The 19961-nt window shown below is 33.3% G+C and overlaps 1 protein-coding gene across 3 annotated transcripts in view; it reads right to left on the bottom strand.

Annotated features, from left to right (window-relative positions):
* Positions 1 to 19961, bottom strand: part of LOC132705844 (cytosolic 10-formyltetrahydrofolate dehydrogenase) — a 45753-nt gene that overhangs the window by 12572 nt on the left and 13220 nt on the right. For 2 of the 3 annotated variants that reach the window (XM_060676767.1, XM_060676766.1), the window contains exons 2-7: positions 14875 to 15028; positions 11770 to 12004; positions 9196 to 9466; positions 5316 to 5583; positions 5082 to 5262; positions 1417 to 1557 (exon numbers count right to left, since the gene is read on the bottom strand). In XM_060676767.1, coding sequence (XP_060532750.1) covers positions 1417 to 1557; positions 5082 to 5262; positions 5316 to 5583; positions 9196 to 9466; positions 11770 to 12004; positions 14875 to 14956 — 1178 coding nt within the window. In that variant the 5' untranslated portion in view covers positions 14957 to 15028. The remainder of the gene's footprint in view (positions 1 to 1416; positions 1558 to 5081; positions 5263 to 5315; positions 5584 to 9195; positions 9467 to 11769; positions 12005 to 14874; positions 15029 to 19961) is intronic. The other variant, XM_060676768.1, reaches the window with a different exon arrangement.

Raw genomic sequence — 19961 nt, 5'->3', positions numbered from 1 at the left:
ATATGAGCAAAGTGAAATAAAGTGATAACAAGACACGCTTTCATAAGTAGTTTTTGTTTGTCTTTTATCTATTTTGCTATTTGGAAACGTCAAGTATTATGTAACTCTCCTCAGTTCTTAAAAAATTAAAAAAATGTCGAAAGTGTGCTTTTACAATAGTAATATATAACAAGGTAACCTTGATTTTAAACAAGGAATCTTGAGTTTTTCGGATATGTGACTCAATAAAACAAAAATAAAAAAATATTTTGGAATTTTGCGAATAAGCACAGATATACCATTAGTTTTCAGTCATACCAAATATCGGTACCGTTTCTAAAATGGCTGAGAAAATATCAATTTTTCCACATCGTGGAATACTAAATTTAACGTACATTATCAATTTTAGAAGAAGAAGAATATCATACTTTTTCAGGCCATACTTTTGGTACGCGCCCCAAATATGAAGAATTTTAGCTTGGATTATCGAGAGGATAAAGTGCCGAATTTTTTGAAAATTGGTTCCAAAAAAAAATCTTTTAAAAAATAAAAAGCACCGGCCTCACCAATTTCAAAAACTCCAGGAATATTTGTTAGAAAATGACATATTTTTTGAATTCAGTTACAAAAAAGCTCAACTTTTGGAAGTCCTAAATTCATATGCAATTAAAAAACAGTAGATAACTTGAGCAAACGGGCATACTGTCTTACATCTTCCTCTATGTAATTGCATGCTTAATCCCATAGAACACAAACAATGTAATTAATAACATATCAATTGAGAGCTGAAAAAAATCCGTACAGCACATTATAAACATACGAAACAACATAAATCCTAAAACTTCAAAACTCAATGACGACTGTGATAGTGAAACAGAATTAGATTTAGACATTTAGAATAAAAATGTAATTATGTATATGTAGTATGTTCCTAGTGGAAATTTATTTCATAAAAACTTAATAAAAAGTTTGTTTACATTTGAGTTAGGTGTATATGGATTCAATTATAAAAACAGCTTTACTAAAAATAAAGATAATCATTCTTTTAACACCAGACAGCAAAGCGAAATTCATATGTACATTTTGTCAAATCTAAATTTTAGTCTAGATCACCCTGTATACTGGGGCTGTAAGTTTTTATTCGCCTTCCAGATGAAAGAAAATGTATTGTAAGTATTTCTATAGCAACTTTTAAAATAAGATTAGAGCAGTATCTTCTGCAAAAAATTTTATACACTGTAAACAGTTTTTTTAAATAACCTTTTGATTATGTAGTTCATATATATTTTTTTAGTGCCTCTACGCATTTAATCTGTGCTTGTCATTGTATTTGTTTGTTGTTTGACAATTAATTGTTAAAAAAATTCCTGAAGGGAGAATAAAAGTATTATTGTTATTATTTACGTGTTTTTTTTTTAATGTACGGTTATGTGGTACCTGTAATCGATGTCGACGTTGCCTCCAGCGCCTCTGCTTTTTTCGACGACGTTCGAGACGAATTCGGAGAACGTCGGCGCCATGAACACATCATCGTTTTCTAATTCAGTCCTGAACACGTCCTTTACTTCCTCGATGAGCCTTGAAAAGAAAACCCGAAATTTACTGTCTAAGATACAGGATAGGTTTATGCCCAAAGTGTTTTAAAATCATAGGAGGAATGTAATTGTTGTAATTTTGACAGTTATGTGATATTTGAAAGTTATTATAAAGCTTCAGGATTTTTTCGTCAAAAAAAGCGTATAGAGGACAGATCAGGAAGAGAAAGTTCTAATCCGCGTCATTTGATGATCCACAAACAAGTATTCATCGGTTTAGTCCTGCTACTAAGAACTAACTACAGCTGAAAGTTGTGAGTCAGAATTTATCCTACGTCTTTAGCCCTAGAATAAACTTTTCTACTTTTGTTCGAAACCAGCAAAATGAATATTGTAGATATGTTAACAAAATTTTATTTACTGACGAAGCTACTTTTACCATATTCTTAATTTTTATTAGGCATTTGTGGGAATTAGAAAATCCTCATTTCACCTGAGCACGAATTCAAGATAAACGTGTGGGCAGGTATGGTAAATAGTTATTTTAATATTTTAGATTTTTTACAAGACTTCTTAAATTTGATGGATAACGTGCTTTGGGTATAAGAAACGACATGATACCTTTGTTTGACGGACCTCATTATGCGCTAAGAAATTATCTTAATTTAAAGTTTGTTTTTGGGTTATATTGGCTGGTTTACAAACGGCCGTGAAAAACTTTGGCATAAAATTCTGGATGCTGTTATAATACGACCAAAAATATAGTGCATTCATTCATTGCTTTTACGTTTTAAGTATTTTACAGTACAATAACCGCAGACCTTCGCAGGACCGTGGCAAAACCCATCCCAACAGATGTTTATTCTGCATTAAGTAGGTCTTGCCTGATATGGACCGTAATGAATATTTGTAGAAACTTGAAATTTTTATTTGAAATATAAATGGACCGTTTTAAATTTGACCAAGCAAGCATTCATGCTGCGAGTAGGTAGAAGCGCATATATTAAAGAGGTATTTCACAGTGATTTCTTGCAGTAAGTACGTATTTATGTACCTGATCTCGAGCTTTGACCTTGCGAGGCTGTTTTCACTGGTTAGTTCAAAGGGTAACCGTAAGTACCTGTACTTTATTTATCTTAAAGTTTGAAAATAATCATTTTTGTCTTGTGTGACTGTCGATTAACAACATTCTTCTTCTTGTATTTTTGTGTCTTCTACATCGTTCTTCGATTTGTAAACAACAGTCTTTTTGAGACTATATATATATATATATATATATATATATATATATATATATATATATATATATATATATATATATATATATATATATATATATATATATATATATATATATATATATATATATATATATATATATATATATATATATATATATATATATATATATGATGACACTATATTCCGGGATATCATCCGTTCGCTCGTTGAACTCCGACTGGAATCCTGCAAATCCTGCATCCGACTGGAATCCTGCAGACGTTTCGCCAAAGTCTCACTTGGCATCTTCAATGCTCGCGCTCCGAAAACACTTCGAACACTGTTCCCAGTTCGAAGTGTTTTCGGAGCGCGAGCATTGAAGATGCCAAGTGAGACTTTGGCGAAACGTCTGCAGGATTCCAGTCGGATGCAGGATTTGCAGGATTCCAGTCGGATGCAGGATTCCAGTCGGAGTTCAACGAGCGAACGGATGATATCCCGGAATATAGTGTCATCACATTTTTCCATCCGTGGATCAATACGTGAGAATATATATATATATATATATATATATATATATATATATATATATATATATATATATATATATATATATATATATTCGCGGTAGATAAAGGTACGTCATAAGAATACAGATAAATATTTATTAGAATCTTACAATTAAACATTTTTGGAAGGTGTTTTTTAACACTTTAAAATGTGGAGACCGTGGAATGAAGCAGATGACCTAATGACAATTTACAAGACGAACTACCTCAGTAAATAAAAAAAACCGATCCATTTGTCTTCGGATGTTAAACAAATTGTTTTGAATGTTTACAATTTTATAAGAAATTCAGAATAGGAGGTATTATCAGCAATAAAAACAAATGACATGACCAAAGATTCAAGTGTGGATTACCATGGAAACATGACCGCGGAAATATTTCACCACTGGTTTGAAAATAAACTGTTGCCAAAACTATCACCAAATACTGTTATTTTGTTGGATAATGCCTCGTATCATTTAGCCTTAATTTAAAAAAATCCAAATACTTCTTCAAATAAAGAAGAAATTAAAGAATATCTGTACGAAAATGATTTATATTTTTAATAGAACTACACGAAGAAACAACTTCTGGAATTATTAAAAATAAAACATTTTAATAAAGACTACAAAATCGATTCGATAGCAAAACAAATGAACGGACATGAAATCTTGAGATTACCCCTGTATAATTGTATATGTGACCCAATTGAGATGATTTGGTCTGAGTTGAAAGCGCATAAAAGAAGAAATAATACTGCAGCAAAATACCATAAACAAAGCTGATCTAACTGTGAAAAACAAATAATAAAAAAAAATATTTACTAGGTGAAGACAGTAGCGATAGTGACGATTTTTTAAGTGACTGATACTTTATTATTATTAAATTAACTATATTAATAATGTAAATTAAAATTGTAATAAAATATAACGTAATAAATTGTTGTTTTCATGTAGATGTTTCAGGAATTGGTCGGCGAAAAAGATTGAAGACATACTTATATCCCGCTTGTTAGTGTAGGTAGATAAATTCCTAGTACGTAAACAGTAGGCAAAGTTAAACACGGGGTCGGTTGTAAAAGCACTATATTTCTGGTCGAAGTATAATGCGTTCCGAAAACCTGCATGGTGCATGGTGGTGGTGGTTTATTGTAATTTGGTTTTTCATTAGTAACAGTAATATAAAACACATTAGGTTGTTCTTAAAAATCTTCTTTCTTTTTCGGTATTCACTGGCAACCATTAACGAGTTCATTTCAAATACGGTCTTCTATTACTTGGTCTACACACATAACCTAAACATACCTCTCTTATCAATTTGAGAATACACAAATAAAAAATGGTATTTTCGCTAAAAACGCGCTTTGTTTGCCCATATTTTCAAAATTTCGAACGTAAGTAATAAAAAACTTACTATCCTGTATCTCAGTGATTATTTGAAAAATCGAAATATATTTTTTTAAGATTTGTGATTCTCTTAAGGCAATCTGTTCTATTTTGCAATATCACTCTAATTAAATAAAATCCAGGAAAAATAAAAAAAATGTTCTAGGTATAGTGCCCTCTAGTGATAGATTTCTGAAACACTTTTATTTTGAAACGACGATTTTTATACGGCGTTAAAAATAAAACTAAAAAAATAAAGTTTCGTCTCGGCTATGCTCTTTGTTATTTACTTTGAATGGGACACCAAAGTACGACTTGTTTTCATCAACCGGTGGTCACAATTAGCACAATTTTTTCCTTGGTGTTAAAAACGTTCAAAATTTTCGCTTGCAGCCCATAAATTTTAGACCCACCTTACTACGTCCATCGAACCAGCTCCGGCGGCGAAGAAGTCCGTGTCGTCTTCGATATCGATGTTGAGTATGGCCTCCCAGATCTCCCGAACTTGCTCTATTTGAATTTTCTCATCTGCCGTGTATTCGAGCGCTATCTGTTTCGCGGCTTGATCCAACGCCGACGCGTTCCTCATTTTTCCTGGAACCACATTCCTTACGTATCAAACTAAACCCAACTTCCGGAAGATCTACCTCCGATTTTCACTTTTCTCACGTTGACGTATTCGCCGTCGAAACCTCTGAGCAACAACCCCCCTTCGTGTATGATCCCGGGGGTTGTACCTTCAACGTCGACCTCTTTACCGATCGGTAGATCTGATTTCCAAACCGTCGACCCGAATACCAACGCGAGTTGGTACTCGTTTTCGCCTGCTAGTTTTAGTTGGCAACTAGCACCCGGAACTGAGTCCATGCCTCTTATGAAGTTGTGAAGCTCGGTGGCGGTTTTTGTAAAATCGATCTACGAAAAAATGTAGTAAAAGGCAGGAACCCGGGACTGTAGTATACTTTGGGCCGGGGTATACACTTCTCTATTTTGGTATCTACCATCTCCATTTTAGAGATCGACCGTTCTGAAGTAAAACTTTATTAATCATTTAATAGATTTCATTAATACTAGGATATTTATTAACTTAATACACTGTGACGACAAAAAAACCAGGATTATACGACAATGCCATTACAGCAAATCAGTTAATTGGCTCTTATATCAAGTTTTTTATGAGACGAACTCGCTGAAGCCCGGATCGTAATAATATCAATAATAAATTATAGTTGACTTTCTACGTATTAAATAAAACGCTAATATTTACAAATCATGGATTCCTCCTGCGTCGCACAAAAGGTAATTTACAACAAACCAGACTTCAGTACAAAACTAACGCACACCTTTTTAGCATAGACCTCATTTGGCTTTTAATTTATGTCCCGTGCTTTCATTCAATCAATTTATCTTCAATATCAAGGTGGACAAAAAAAACAAAATGTAGGGTTAGTAGCCAAGTTTTGTTTCCGAGTGACATATAAAACAAAACACTATCAATTTTCTGACATATAAGCCTACATCATATATTTTAAAATGGAACACTGTGTATATTAAATATGTGTTTAATAGAACATCTTATTTCGATTTCAATGTTGTAACACACTTTATATTTTAGTCCACTCGTTTTTAACGACGGACAAAATATGTTTATATTTGACGTATTAACAAACAACGTTGGTGATTGAATTATAGAAAGAATATAAATATAATGCATTTAAATTTGGTAAAACTCCAAAAACCATGTTTTAAATAGACAATGAGAAAAACAATTTTTTGAAAAACATTTTTGGACTGATGAAAATTCGTTCGCTACAAGAATGGGTTGTAATAGACAAAATACACGATATTGGTCTTGCAACTCTTGGAGCACCAAATAGAACAATATATAGAAGATTTACCCCTAAATATATCAGCGCTGATTTTATGGCAGCAAGACGGTGCCCCTTACAATGCTGTGCAAGTTAAAAAATTTCTTAACATGAAATATCCTAGGGGTTGGATAGGGAACGACGGAACTATGGATTGGCCAGCCAACAGCCCCGACCTAACTTTAATGGATTGTTTCATTTGGGGACACATAAAAAATCAGGTGCACAGAATTCCTTGAAATAATGTCGTGGAACTTCGGCAAAGGATTTCAGAGGCAATCAATCAGTTATTAAGAAACAATCCAAACAAGAGACATCATACAATTTGAGTGTATGAGAAATATGTTCAGGAAATGGTGGTCACATACTGCAGTATTTAGAATAGTTAAAGAATTTTTTACTTTAGTGTGTCTTGTCATTTTTTGTATTTTTGTTCTATTTTTTTTGGAAAAAATATTGTTGTTGCAGTGAGTAAATCAACTCTTTGAAATTATATAAAAATTTGTCAAAAATGAGTAGACCAAAATGTAAAGTGCGTTACATCATTATAATCGGAATAAAATATTCTATTAACCACATATATAATATACATTGTGACACATTTTTTGTATACGTCGCTAGGAAAGCAACTTGGCTACTAGAAACAAAAAAGTTACAGGTTTCGGAAGGGTTTATTTTTGTTCGCATGTTCGATAAATTAGGGAATGAATTTAAAAAGGCGGGTTTAAAGGTAAATGTAGACGTAAGAATAGAAGAAAAAAAAATTGATCAGTTTTTAACACAATAAGAAGAAAAACAATAAAACAAAAGTTACTTGTATTTCTTATTTGCAGGGTGAAATAATGTTTTATTTCCTTTTATACGCATTTGGTGTTTTCTTCATCCTGAATGTCAGAATCAGAGTCATCTTATTCTCCAGATATTTGTCCTAAAAGTTCGGCTTGAATTTTGACGTTTGTCAATTCTGACGATTATGTCAGTGAATTCATCCATTATACAACAAGTGTTTTAATTTAATTGCTGATGGACCATTTTCAAAGCAAAAGGCCAAATCGCATGTAAACAAAAAACCAATTATGACTAGAAAAATGCAAGAAAAGGTGTACATTGAAGTGGTCGAACCACTACCTAATTACTGTATCATTACAGGATTACAAATTAATCAATTGTATATCAAATCATCGGTAAGATTTGCCCAAAGAACCAAAAATACGAAACAATACAAAATACATCTGTATTATTCCAAATACAAGACAATCTAAATGCCAAAAAATTATGTTTTTATACGATCCCAAAAATATTGAATTTACGAATAAACCATTTCGTAAAATAAAAAATACATTCAAGCAGTCTCTGCCTATTAAATGTTATAATATTTAAAACCAAAAATATTGTTTATTGAGCAATAAACAGTCCATAATAAAAGATACAGTATTTTATTGTTTTGTAACCTGCTTTTAAGAATTTGTAAAAATATTCACAGACTGTGAGGTCCATAGTGCGCCATATTATTGTTGGGGGATATTAAATTGTAATAAACGTTCTTGAAAATAAATTATATTATTATTATTGTTATATCTCGAAAACAGTTTGTCTAAAAAATTGATCACTGCACCACTGGATTGTAATTATAATTAATTATTAATTGGATTATAAATAAATACTTATCTAATCATTTTTTCCCTTTTTGCTATCTTACAGTACTCCAAAACGCGCAAAAATTTCTATAGACCACTATGGAACTTTAGCAAAATCGATGTGATTTTATTGTGCATGCGCCCTGTATAAAGTGACTGAGTTCGAATAAAATTACAGCATCTTTAACAGTTTTTCCTTTATCGCCGATTATTTTTTAGCCACAAAAAATGGAAATTTTTAGAATCTCGAAAAAACGTTTAAAATAAAAGTTTTAGTCCCGAATCTCCCGCGTATCCTGGTTCAAAAATAATCCAAACAAATTTTTTCAAAAATTTGCGCCCCTCTTCTAATGTTACAATGGACTTTTATATTTCTGCCAAATCTGAAGTCGATTGCTGCACATTCAAGACACCTCCTCTATTTTATATTATAGCACGAAATATCCCGAACACCCTGTGCAATGTGTAGAAACGTTAAATAGAAAAGTTTTGGTGTTTATACGGCCGATATGGCCATATTGAAGAAACTGACAACTGAAACACTGCCTTATAGTTATAGCCAATTATCTTTAAAGGATAAATCCATTTTTTAGTTTTTATTTTTTTTTATCCGGACTCGTGCGTCTTTTCGTTCAATTTTTTTTTTGATATTTTGATTTGATTTTTGACACTCTTAAAATACTTAGGGAACCAAACTCTATAACTGTGCAAAGTTTGAACACGATCGCTTTAAATTTCGGACACTTATCGTGTTTCGTAGCGATGTGGAAAATGGCGAAAAAGGAGAGACGCGAAGGTCTGATCGCGGCCATTTCTTATGAGATCATGTGTCACGTGGGCTGTTTAAAAGGAGAAGAAATTCAGCTCTCTCACCCAATCCGTTCGGAAGTTATTCGCGTTTTTGAAGGGCGTCGACAGAGAACAGAGAACAGAGAACGGAGAACGGAGAGCAGACAAAAAATTAAAACGTCTATTTAATAATGGGTATTGTAATAAATGAATCAATAAACTTTCTTGAGTACCTTTTGCAATTCTGGTTTGTTGAGCAAAGGGTCGTAGGTGGCGCCCTTTTCGCTTTGAATTTGTCTCGGTGCGGTGCCATTGGCAACCATGTCTACGGCCCTCGCGCACGCGGACACCCCCACTGGGTACAGAAATCGTTTGTACAGGGTGTCGACGGTATCGTCTTCCCACACGTCGCATTCTTCTTGGAGTAGGATCGGGCCGGTATCGAGGCCGTCGTCCGCCCAGAATATGGTCAGACCGCCCTTTTTGTCGCCGCATATCAGCGTCCTGCGAAAATTCAAATGGAGCAAGTTGGGGAGATCTGGGGGCCATACTCAACACTATCTGATGATATCTTTTTAAGAAGAATATGTGCCACATATTGAATAGTTTTATTATTAGATAGGGCGTAAAAATGATTATTTAATTAAAATTAAAACTAAAACTTGGATGATTATTAAAATCATTGCTTATAGAAAATTAAAAAGGCAATAACGATTATTCACGACAAGATTTCTTTACGTACTAGTGTAGGAAATGTCGAATTTTTTCTCAAAGTATAAATTTCTTTCCATTTAACCTAATTAACCCAATTTACTTTTGTAAAACAAGCTGCAAGTACACTATATTTATAGCAATATTTGTGTCGTCAAAACTTTTGTTCTCCTAATGTCTGTTGAGAGCGATCATGGCCTGTTATAAAAAAAATCAAATCTTGCTTTTATGCCCTATCCAATAATATTCAATACGGAGCCCGTAAGAAAATTTAAAAATCATAACGACCGACATCCCTATGCTATCCCATCCTTACATTGGACATACTGTATATAGGGTTGTTTGTGGTAACATTTTAAAATTAAAAGTGTTAAAAGTATCGAAGTTAATTTAAAAAAAAAAAGGTTTTGTTAAATTTTGTCAAAGTTTAATCTAATTCTAATTTCTCAAACATATAAGAATGATTCAAAGAAGATTTTATATCTCAATTATAATAGGCGTCTCATCTTATACCAATAATTTATCCTAATGTAGGATATACCTGAAGCCATTCGATATGTAAATGAAGAGTACATTTCATGGTAAGTAAAAAAATGTGGGTTTCCAATTAAATTAAGGTAATCTTGCTAATATATTATTATTATTTTTCGGCCACCCTGTATAAGTTAAGTTTTTAATAATTGAGATATAAATTATCTACCGTAAATTTCAAGATTCAGGTATCAAAAACCTTACTGAAACACACACACACACTTATTTTCAGCTTGGAAACCAAAAATGCTATAATATAAAAGGGTTTCATTTTAAAAAAATGAAACTTTGACATTTTAATCACTTTCGGTATGAAACTTTAATCATTTTATACTATGAAAGTAATTTTAAAGAGTAACCATGGTAAAACTTTTTGAAAATCTTTAATTTCCGTGCCTTTTAGCGCGAATGACTCTGTATACTGAAATAATAAGTAATAAGAGGGTCTGCTAGAACGCTTGAAATTTTCCCTGATAAAGTTTTACTGTGGTATTGTTTGCGCCCAGACATATATGGGTGTGTAGGAAAGGTATATGGAGGTGTATGTATGGAAGTATATGCAAGACATACGCAGTAGTTCAAATGTACAGACCTGTCTGGCCCGACTGATTAGCCACTGGGCTATTGTCTACAATTGACATTTTATGAGTAGGAATTTTCTTATCAAAATGGGCATATGAGGAAGTTTTTAGATACGGACTATCAAATTAAAAGTTTTTTTTTTTTTGTAGAACTGAAGTTGGCGTTTGTTGTATTGTCTGGTCGTTCTTTTTATATTTTTAGCTAAACCTGTGATGTCTGGAGATATTTTATCGGTTGAAACGTTGTGAAAATTAAACTAAATCGACACTTATTTATGACCTTCAAAAACATGGAGAATTCTAATGGGAAACGACGGACAAGGTAACATTATTGGTAATCATAAGTCGTAGTTTCTATCTTAACATGCGACGCTTCAATGAATAGTCGGTAATTACATTTGATTAGGACGTATTACTGTAAAAAGACATCATCATCATCATCATCATAATTTAAGTAAATGGACGACGCCATTTGCAAAAAATTTATTCATATAATGCACAAATAATATTGGAGAATCTTTCATAAGGGATGTGTAGTGTGTCCTTATAAACATTTTGTTATTTGTCATACTTTGGACAACTTTTTAGCATATTTACTACGTCATTTTGATAGTAATTAGATCTTAGAAAGATGATATCATCCATCAGACAGTGGAGAGAGTGGAAACAATAAAGTAAATGAAAGAACAATACCTTAAAAAAAATGAAGAAAAAAAGAAATCGCGGATGATTGACGAAATATTAAAATTTATGCACAAAGGAAACTATACAAAAACAATCCCAGTGCATACAAAATGCTTCAGGATATAATTTAAAGGGAAGTTAAAGATAAGGAAAAAATTGAATGAAGAATCTATATACCATATAAATTCGGCAAGAATGGCTAAAATCGGAGTTTATAACCCTACTATAAAAAATCAAAAATCTGGGAAAATTATTCGGTTGGTCGGTTGTAAAAGCACTATATTTTTGGTGGAAGTATACCAATTTATCGAGCTGGCGCCTCTGTGTCGAGGCAGCAACGACGGATGGTAGCAAATACTCTTCAGCCTGGGATAATTGATGACCTCCATCGGAATGAACTGGGAACAATAAGGAAGAATGTTCAGATCGGCGTTGACGCTCTTGTAGGTGTCCAAGACTGCCGGAAGCGGCACTCCCTTGCTCCTCCACGCTTTGATTTTGAACACGGGAATCTCGTTTTCTGCGCCCGCTTTCGCTGTGGACGAAATACTTGGTTGACATCGACATCGACGAAGGGGAGTACGGAAACTAGAGATACTAAAGTCCAGAGCAATTGTGCAGTATATCTATTTATCAAAACCGATCACGAAAGTAAAGCACACTGAAAATCCCTTGTGTAAAGTATGCGAGCCTAGCAATACGGACACGAGTTTATGCTATGACGCAGCTGGTATAAAAAAATATTGAAAATTTACCTTTTTCCAAATGAATAATGTAATTGAACTGAGGTGGCTTTTACTTGACGAAAATCCATTTAACAAAATAAATAAGAACTAAAAGTTCAGATTTTCACCAAATTATATATATTCACATGACAATTGTTTCAACAACACTGTGTCTTTATCAAATGTAATATTTACAAACTGCTACTATATATACCGATCTAGAACAGAAAATTACAACAAAAAACTTAACGACTACAATCCGTCCATTATCGATAAAATTATAAATAAAAAACAAATCCAGACAACAGTAAACTCTATTTATCCGAAACCTAATACAGAACACGAACAATTTAAAACAATTTCATACATAGGAGAACCCAGTGGAAAAAGTTTCAAAACATTTGTCAAAATGTGGTTTAAAAATAGCTTTCAGAACTAACAACACAATAGGAAAATTTTTAAAAAACAATAAAACGAAATGTCCAAAATCTCCAAAATCAGGTGTCTACAGGTTGAAATGAGGATCTTGTCCTAAAGGTAGATCCTTCAAGAAATGCATTAACGAAAAGAGTGTTTAAAAACAATAGTCTGGATTCTAATTATGCTACACAGAAAAACACATCTTTGACGACAATTTTGATATTTTACATACCGCCACAAAAAGTAGAAAATTAAATTTATTGAAAGCCATGGAGTTTAACACACAAAAGATTTAAATACCTCTCCATTATTAAATTTAAATTCTCACAACAACATTAATTAATGTTTTATTGTCATTTTTCGATATACATAGTAGCAAGTAGTTTGTAAATATTCCATTTAATAAAGACACGGTGTTGTCGAAAAAATTGTCATGTGAATATATATCATTTCGAAAATCTGAACTTTTAGTTCTTATTTATTTTGAAGAATATAATCTGTGGCACTGCTTTTTCATGGGAAAACTCGAAGATGTAATATAACTTTTTCATTAATTTTAATAATTACTTTTCCTCCCTTATACAAACAAAAAAATGAAATTAAGTCAAAATATAATCTTTTAAGAATGGCCTATCGCGTTTTGCAACATCCGCCTTATTTTGTGATTAGGTTGTAAACGGTAGAATGATGCCAAAATAGTTTCCATCATTCCTACAACATCTGATGCTGTAGTGCTTATATGGATTTGCCAAAGTAAAATAATAATAATAATACTTCTGATGGAGTATTCATAACACCTTGTTTCAGACTTCAAATGGAAGGACTGTTGTAGGCATAAAGACCACCTGATAAGTAAGGCTTGGAAAAGGGAAAACTTGATCCATAGAGCTTATATTCTCCCAGCAAGATATTTTTTCCGATGATTACTAGTTTTGGTTAGCTTCCTTTGCTCTTTGCGTTATGGGTTGAAGCAAAAATAAACCTATCCAATTGATCTTTTATCCCATATACAGGGTGTTCGGAAACAATGTTTGAGGATTTATGATTCTGCTTAAGGCAATCTGTTCTATTTTACAATATCACCCTAGATAAATAAAATCTAGGGAAATTTAAAAAATGTTCTAGGTAAAGTGCCCTCTAGTGACTGATTTGTGAAACGCCTTTATTTTATAACGATAACTGCGTTAAAAATAAAATTAAAAAAAATGAATTTTGACAAACTATCACTCGGAAAACATTAGGATTTCGAATTTTTGTTACGTAACTTACTACCATTATTTTACCACTTTGAATCTTTCCTCCATGTTTCCTAACTCAATTTCCGAACACCCGGTATTTGATGCGTTTTATTTTGCCCGTTCGTATTAACACGCCACTGAACGATGTTGCCATAATCTCATTATAACGAAATAATAATATGTACGAATGACTGTTTTAGGATCATGTTTCTTACAAAATAGAATTTTAATTTAGTTTTTAGGATTGCTAAAACTATGAATTAGTGAAAATATATCTAAGGCCTACGGATCGTTTTTGTTTACGTCACTGTACGTGACGTAACTGCGCAACTGCCCTGACTGGAGTATACACGTAATTCTGTGTTAAATAAGCCAAACTTGGCCCTATACAAATGTTGCTAGGTTACAAGATATGGCATGTGAAAAATTGCAATAATCATGATAATTTTCTCAATAGCAATGTGAAAATTAACATGTTGAAAAAAACCCGACAACAACTGTGTACCTTATATTAATGCTCCTAGGTGGCGCTGCAGGTCGCTCTTTTTTTTTTTGTTTATTTTACTCGAAAAAAACTTGCTGATGAAATTAATAATAATCCACGTCCAAAAATTCACAGAGTTATTCAAATTATTCTGGACATTTACTCTAAAGTAATATATTATATAGTTATAGTATAGTATTTATTTTATTAATATTTCGGGTAGTTTCTAGATAAGTTTTAGAAATGTAAGATAGATTAAAATTTAATATGATATTATTAATAGCAGGCAAATACAATTATTTGACAAGTAATTAGTAATAACGAGCAGGTTAAGGCAGGAAGTGTCATTTCAACTTCGCCTTTTGTGATATGTTGTAATGTATTATAATAAATTCACGTTGTTATTATTATATTTCGATTTATCAACTAACAAAATCAAAATGAGGGAAATTTGGCTTAGGCGTCTTATAATTAAGTGTAGTAAACTCCGGTTTATAGATTTCCTCTCCCATTTTTATATGTGATGATATGTGGGTACCTAAAGGATCCTCCTTTTTGCCTTTATCGGGGATAGTAAATATTCCGACGACCTTGTGTCCATGCTGTATCAATCTTTCCATAACATCCACCGCGAACACGCTCTGGCCAATAATCGCCACTTTAAGGGACGCTTGGCTATTGACATTGTTTTGCTGAAATGAATATTACTATTACAATCGACAGTTGTAGCGATGGTTGCTGCGGTTGGATAGTAATTCTTTTATTCCATTACATAAATAAAAATCAAAGTTCGTCAAATCTGGAGATCTCGCTGGACATATATTGTCCTATTGGAAAATACTCAATCGAGATAAATTTAGTGTGAAGATTTGGTAGAACTTAAATTGGTTTCGTTCACAACAGCAGGTGTATTTAATGGGAACAATAAACATTTTTGGTCCACCAATAATCCGCACAAAATGCGGGCAGTGAAATTCCAAAGACCGACATCAGTTAAGGTTTCGTGTGGTATGTTACACAATATGGTGGTTCCTTGAAACAGAAATAGAATAGTTATTATTAAAATTTTATTTGGCATCAAGATGGCGCACCTCCACATAATATCCAAGAGGCTACCGATTATTTAAATAATAAATATAGACTTTTTTTATTGTTTGAATAATATAATTTTATTATTTGGGCTTTTTCTTCCTCAGTATAACCCATTTGAAATACCTTAAGTCATTTAACTTTAATCTTTAGTTTTGATTTGACCATTTTTAAACAATATGGCTCTTGTCCAGAAATCGAATAATTATGTTTAAACTGAAATATCTCAAAAACGGCGAAATGAAATGTCAATAAACTACGAGGTTAGCGCCAAAATTTCCCAGCCTGACATAGATGCAGCTCCAGTATCACTATAAAACTTTGTCTTCTTTTAAATATATATCTTAGTAGGCTGCGAAAAAAAAATGGAAGTCTTGCGTCAAACAGTTTTTTATTGACAGCATTTTAAACAACGTGTCCGAAAAACTGTCGCAAATAACGCAAATTGAGGATAGAGCAGTCATAAAATTTTTCACAAAAGAAGGGTTAGCACCTAAAATTATTAAAGAAAGGCTGGATGGGGTGTACGGCCAAGGTTCTCCTTCGTATTCTGTAGTCAAAGAATGGGAAAACGTTTTCGAATGAGGCAGGACTTCCGTGAAAATGATTCAAGAACTGGTCGACCAGTCGAGGTCATAACGGAAGATATTGTTGCGATTGTGGAAGAGGTGGTATTGAGTGATCGACGTTTAAAAGTCGTCGAATCCAGCATGATCATTTAGGTATGCATAAGGTTAGTGAAAGATGGGTTCCTAAAAACCTTTCGGCTATTCAAAAACAAAGCAGTGTCGAGTGTGTACGGTCTTTTTTGGAACTGTGTGGGTCGGAACCGAAGCCTGTGATAAAAGCTATTGTGACGGGAGATGAAACTATGGTTCTCTATTATGATCCTCTATCGAAAAAAGAATTAATGGAGTGGCGTCGTAAGAAAATTCAGAGTCTGCTAGTTAACAAAAAAGGTGATGGCCACGATCTTTTGGGATTGTGAAGGAATTCTTTTGATAGATTTTAAAGAAACTAATACCACTGTCAATGGTAAATATTACGCAACATTATTACATAAATTACGAGACTGCATACGTGTAAAATGTCGAGGAAAACTGACCAGAGGCGTGCGTCTTTTGCACGATAATGCACCTGTCCATACTGCTGGTGTTGCACAAGCTGCCGTTTTACAGTGTTTGTTCCAACAGATAGATCATCCTCCCTATAGTCCAGATATGGCCCCCAGCGACTATTATTTGTTTGGATATTTGAAAAAAACTTACGTGGACGGCGGTTTAACTACGAAGTTGAGTTAAAAGAGGCTGTTTTAGCTCATTTTGCAGACAAACCAAAAGAATATTTTTTTAAAGGGATTGAGTTGTTTATAAAGAGATGTAAAAAGTGTATTGAAGTTAGGGGGGATTATATTGAAAAATAATAAAAAATTGTTACTCTACTTTGTTTCTTTCATATTCAGGCCGGGAAATTTTGGCGGTGCCCTCGTATATGTTGTTGAATTCAGAAAAAAAGGATCTGCGATTTAAGCTAATAATATATAGGGCATTCCATTTTTAAAAAATGATGTTGCTGTCATTTTGATAACTTGGGATCGTCTTTTATAATTTTTTTTTGATATTTGCATAAGACAATTGAGTAAAATTGTTCAAACTTTTGTATTTACACTTTTTTTTCTATCTTTCGGAATTAACCCTGTTATTTTTTGACATTATATTTTGACACCCACCTGTCAAAATATAATACCACTCAGTTTAGCACGTTAAAGATTCAAAGACATTACTTATGGGGAATCGAAGAAGCATACGCATCCACCAATGTCAGCAATTTTGAAAAATGAAAATCCATCTATCCATCCGACGTAATATATTGAGTATCTAAGAATCGTAGTCATTTTCTTTTATCGAATACAGACACAGAAATCAACAAGCCATTTAGTTGCATACAAAAATGATAAGAATATAAAGTTACGCGAGATAAATCCCGTGAAAAAATTACGAAATTGCGGTGCCAAGCAGTCGTATCTGTATCGAAAAGTTCACTGATTGCAGAGGTTATCGATTCGACATTTTATCCGATCTTCGTTGGTCCAATTTCATCAGCCGCATACGGAGCTTATTGTTAAATTATCAGCTACTATGATATCTGAAAGTCGCCTCAATTTTGTTTAGTAAAAAATATAACGATATTATAGCGTCTTTTCACTTTTTTAAAGCGCAAAATTTACGTTTCTCTATTCCTTAACTCAAAAATAGTCAACTCTGTATCGAGTGTACGAAAAGTGCCACTTTAAGACGTTTGCTTCATTAAACACTGCAACGTCGGGTGTCTTAAGTGACTTCAGTCACGAATTTGAAGGTTATCGTATGTTTTCGGTAGATTTTAGCCATAGGATTTTGACGTGTGTTAATTCAAAAGGTACACTTTTTTTTAAATGTCTCCAAAAACTAATGGTCGTACAAAAAGCATGCGATGCAACGTGCTGATAAAATTTCTTCGGTAACTCGTGACTAAAGTAGCGTTTATCAAATTTGTTACGGAATCTGTCATTTGCGTTCCCTATATACTTTTAATACGAGGTCATCGCTAAAATTTCAAGGCCTGAATATGAAAGAAACAAAGTAGAGTAACAATTTTTTATTATTTTTCAATATAATCCCCCTTAACTTCAATACACTTATTACATCTCTTTATTAAACAACTCAATCCCTTTAAAAATATATTCTTTTGGTTTGTCTGCAAAATGAGCTAAAACAGCCTTTTTTAACTCAACTTCGTCGTTAAACTGCCGTCCACGTAAGTCCTTTTTCAAATATCCAAACAAATAATAGTCGCTGGGGGCCATATCTGGACTATAGTGAGGATGATCTATCTGTTGGAACCCACACTCTAAAATGGCAGCTTGTGCAACACCAGCAGTATGGACAGGTGCATTATCGTACAAAAGACGCACGCCTCTGGTCAATTTTCCTCGACGTTTTACACGTATGCAGTCTCGCAATTTATGTAACAATGTTGCGTAATATTTGCCATTGACGGTGGTATTAGTTTCTTCTTTAAAATCTATCAAAAGAATTTCTTCACAAAAGATCGTGGCCATCACCTTTTTTATTGACTGGCAGACTCTGAATTTTCTTGGAAGTGCTTTACCCTTACGACGCCACTCCATTGATTTTTTTTTCGATAGAGGGTCATAATAGAGAACCATAGTTTCATCTCCCGTCACAATAGTTTCTATCACAGGCTTCGGTTCCGACCCACAGAGTTCCAAAAAAGACCGCGCACACTCGACACGGCGTTGTTTTTGAATAGCCGAACGGTTTTTAGGAACCCATCTTGCACTAACCTTATGCATACCTAAATGACCATGCAGGATTCGACGAACACTTGTATCAGAAAGCTTAATAATTTCTGAGATTTCCTTGACCGTTAAACCTCGATCACTCAATACCATCTCTTCCACAATCGCAACAATATCTTCCGTTATGCCCTCCACTGGTCGATCAGTTCTTGAATCATCTGGGACTCCTGACCCATTTGCTCATACTTTCACTACACAATCGAAGGAGAACTTTGGCGCTACACCCCATCCAGCTTTTCTTTAATAATTTTAGGTGCTAACCCTTCTTTTGTCAAAAACTTTATGACTGCTCTATACTCAATTTGCGTTATGTGCGACATTTTTTCGGACACGTCTTGTCAATAAAAAACTATTTGACCCAAGACTTTAATTTTTTTTTCGCAGAATTCTAAGATATATATTTAAAATAAGACAAAGTTTTATCGTGAGACTGGAGCTGCATCTATGTCAGGCTCGGAAATTTTTGGCGCTAACCTCGTACGCCAATGAGGTTGAAAAAAGCAAGAAGCGTTTAAAAGCATGCTGGTTGTCAAACTTAAAAATAAAAATCGGTTTTTCATAAATATCTGAATAATATTGAACTTTATTAAAATGTGACGTAAAATGCGATTTAAATGATCCATTGAAATCATCATCACCGACATTTTTGACAGAAATAAGGGCTCTACTGATCCTTTATCATTTTTGTCGGGTAAACCAACCGAAAATAAAAGTTTTTCAGATTTTTCGTATCTCGTGGGATTTGTCTTATTTAATGTTAAGAAGAAAAAATTATCAACTGGTTATTAGGGAAAAGGGCTAGTAGCAACTTGCAATTGCAAATTGAAGAATTCCATTAGGCCATGGAAGTTATAGTGCTTTCACAGATAAATGGTTTTGGCTTATTGATTATAGGCAAGCTAAAAAGATGTAATGCAAAGTCGGACGGGTTTATAAATAATTTAATGGAATACCAAAGTTGCTACCATTACGTTGGCTCCTTCAGGGTTTAGCTGAGTCAGTTAATAGCTAACAGTTTATGTTAAACTCCGAAGAAGCCAAAGTATGATTGACGAAACGTCAGCAAATTTAGTTATTTAAAAAAAAAACGGATTTATATTATTCAATAGCGATTAAACTGGAAGGAAAATTGTGAGACCTACTGCTTAATATTAATTATTCCTTCTAGCTCTTAC

Source organism: Cylas formicarius, unplaced genomic scaffold (assembly GCF_029955315.1).
Source record: "Cylas formicarius isolate icCylForm1 unplaced genomic scaffold, icCylForm1.1 PGA_scaffold_8__14_contigs__length_24414737, whole genome shotgun sequence".
Classification (NCBI taxonomy): domain Eukaryota; kingdom Metazoa; phylum Arthropoda; class Insecta; order Coleoptera; family Brentidae; genus Cylas; species Cylas formicarius.
Note: the sequence above shows the minus strand (reverse complement) of the source record. Positions and strands in the feature narration are given on the sequence as shown.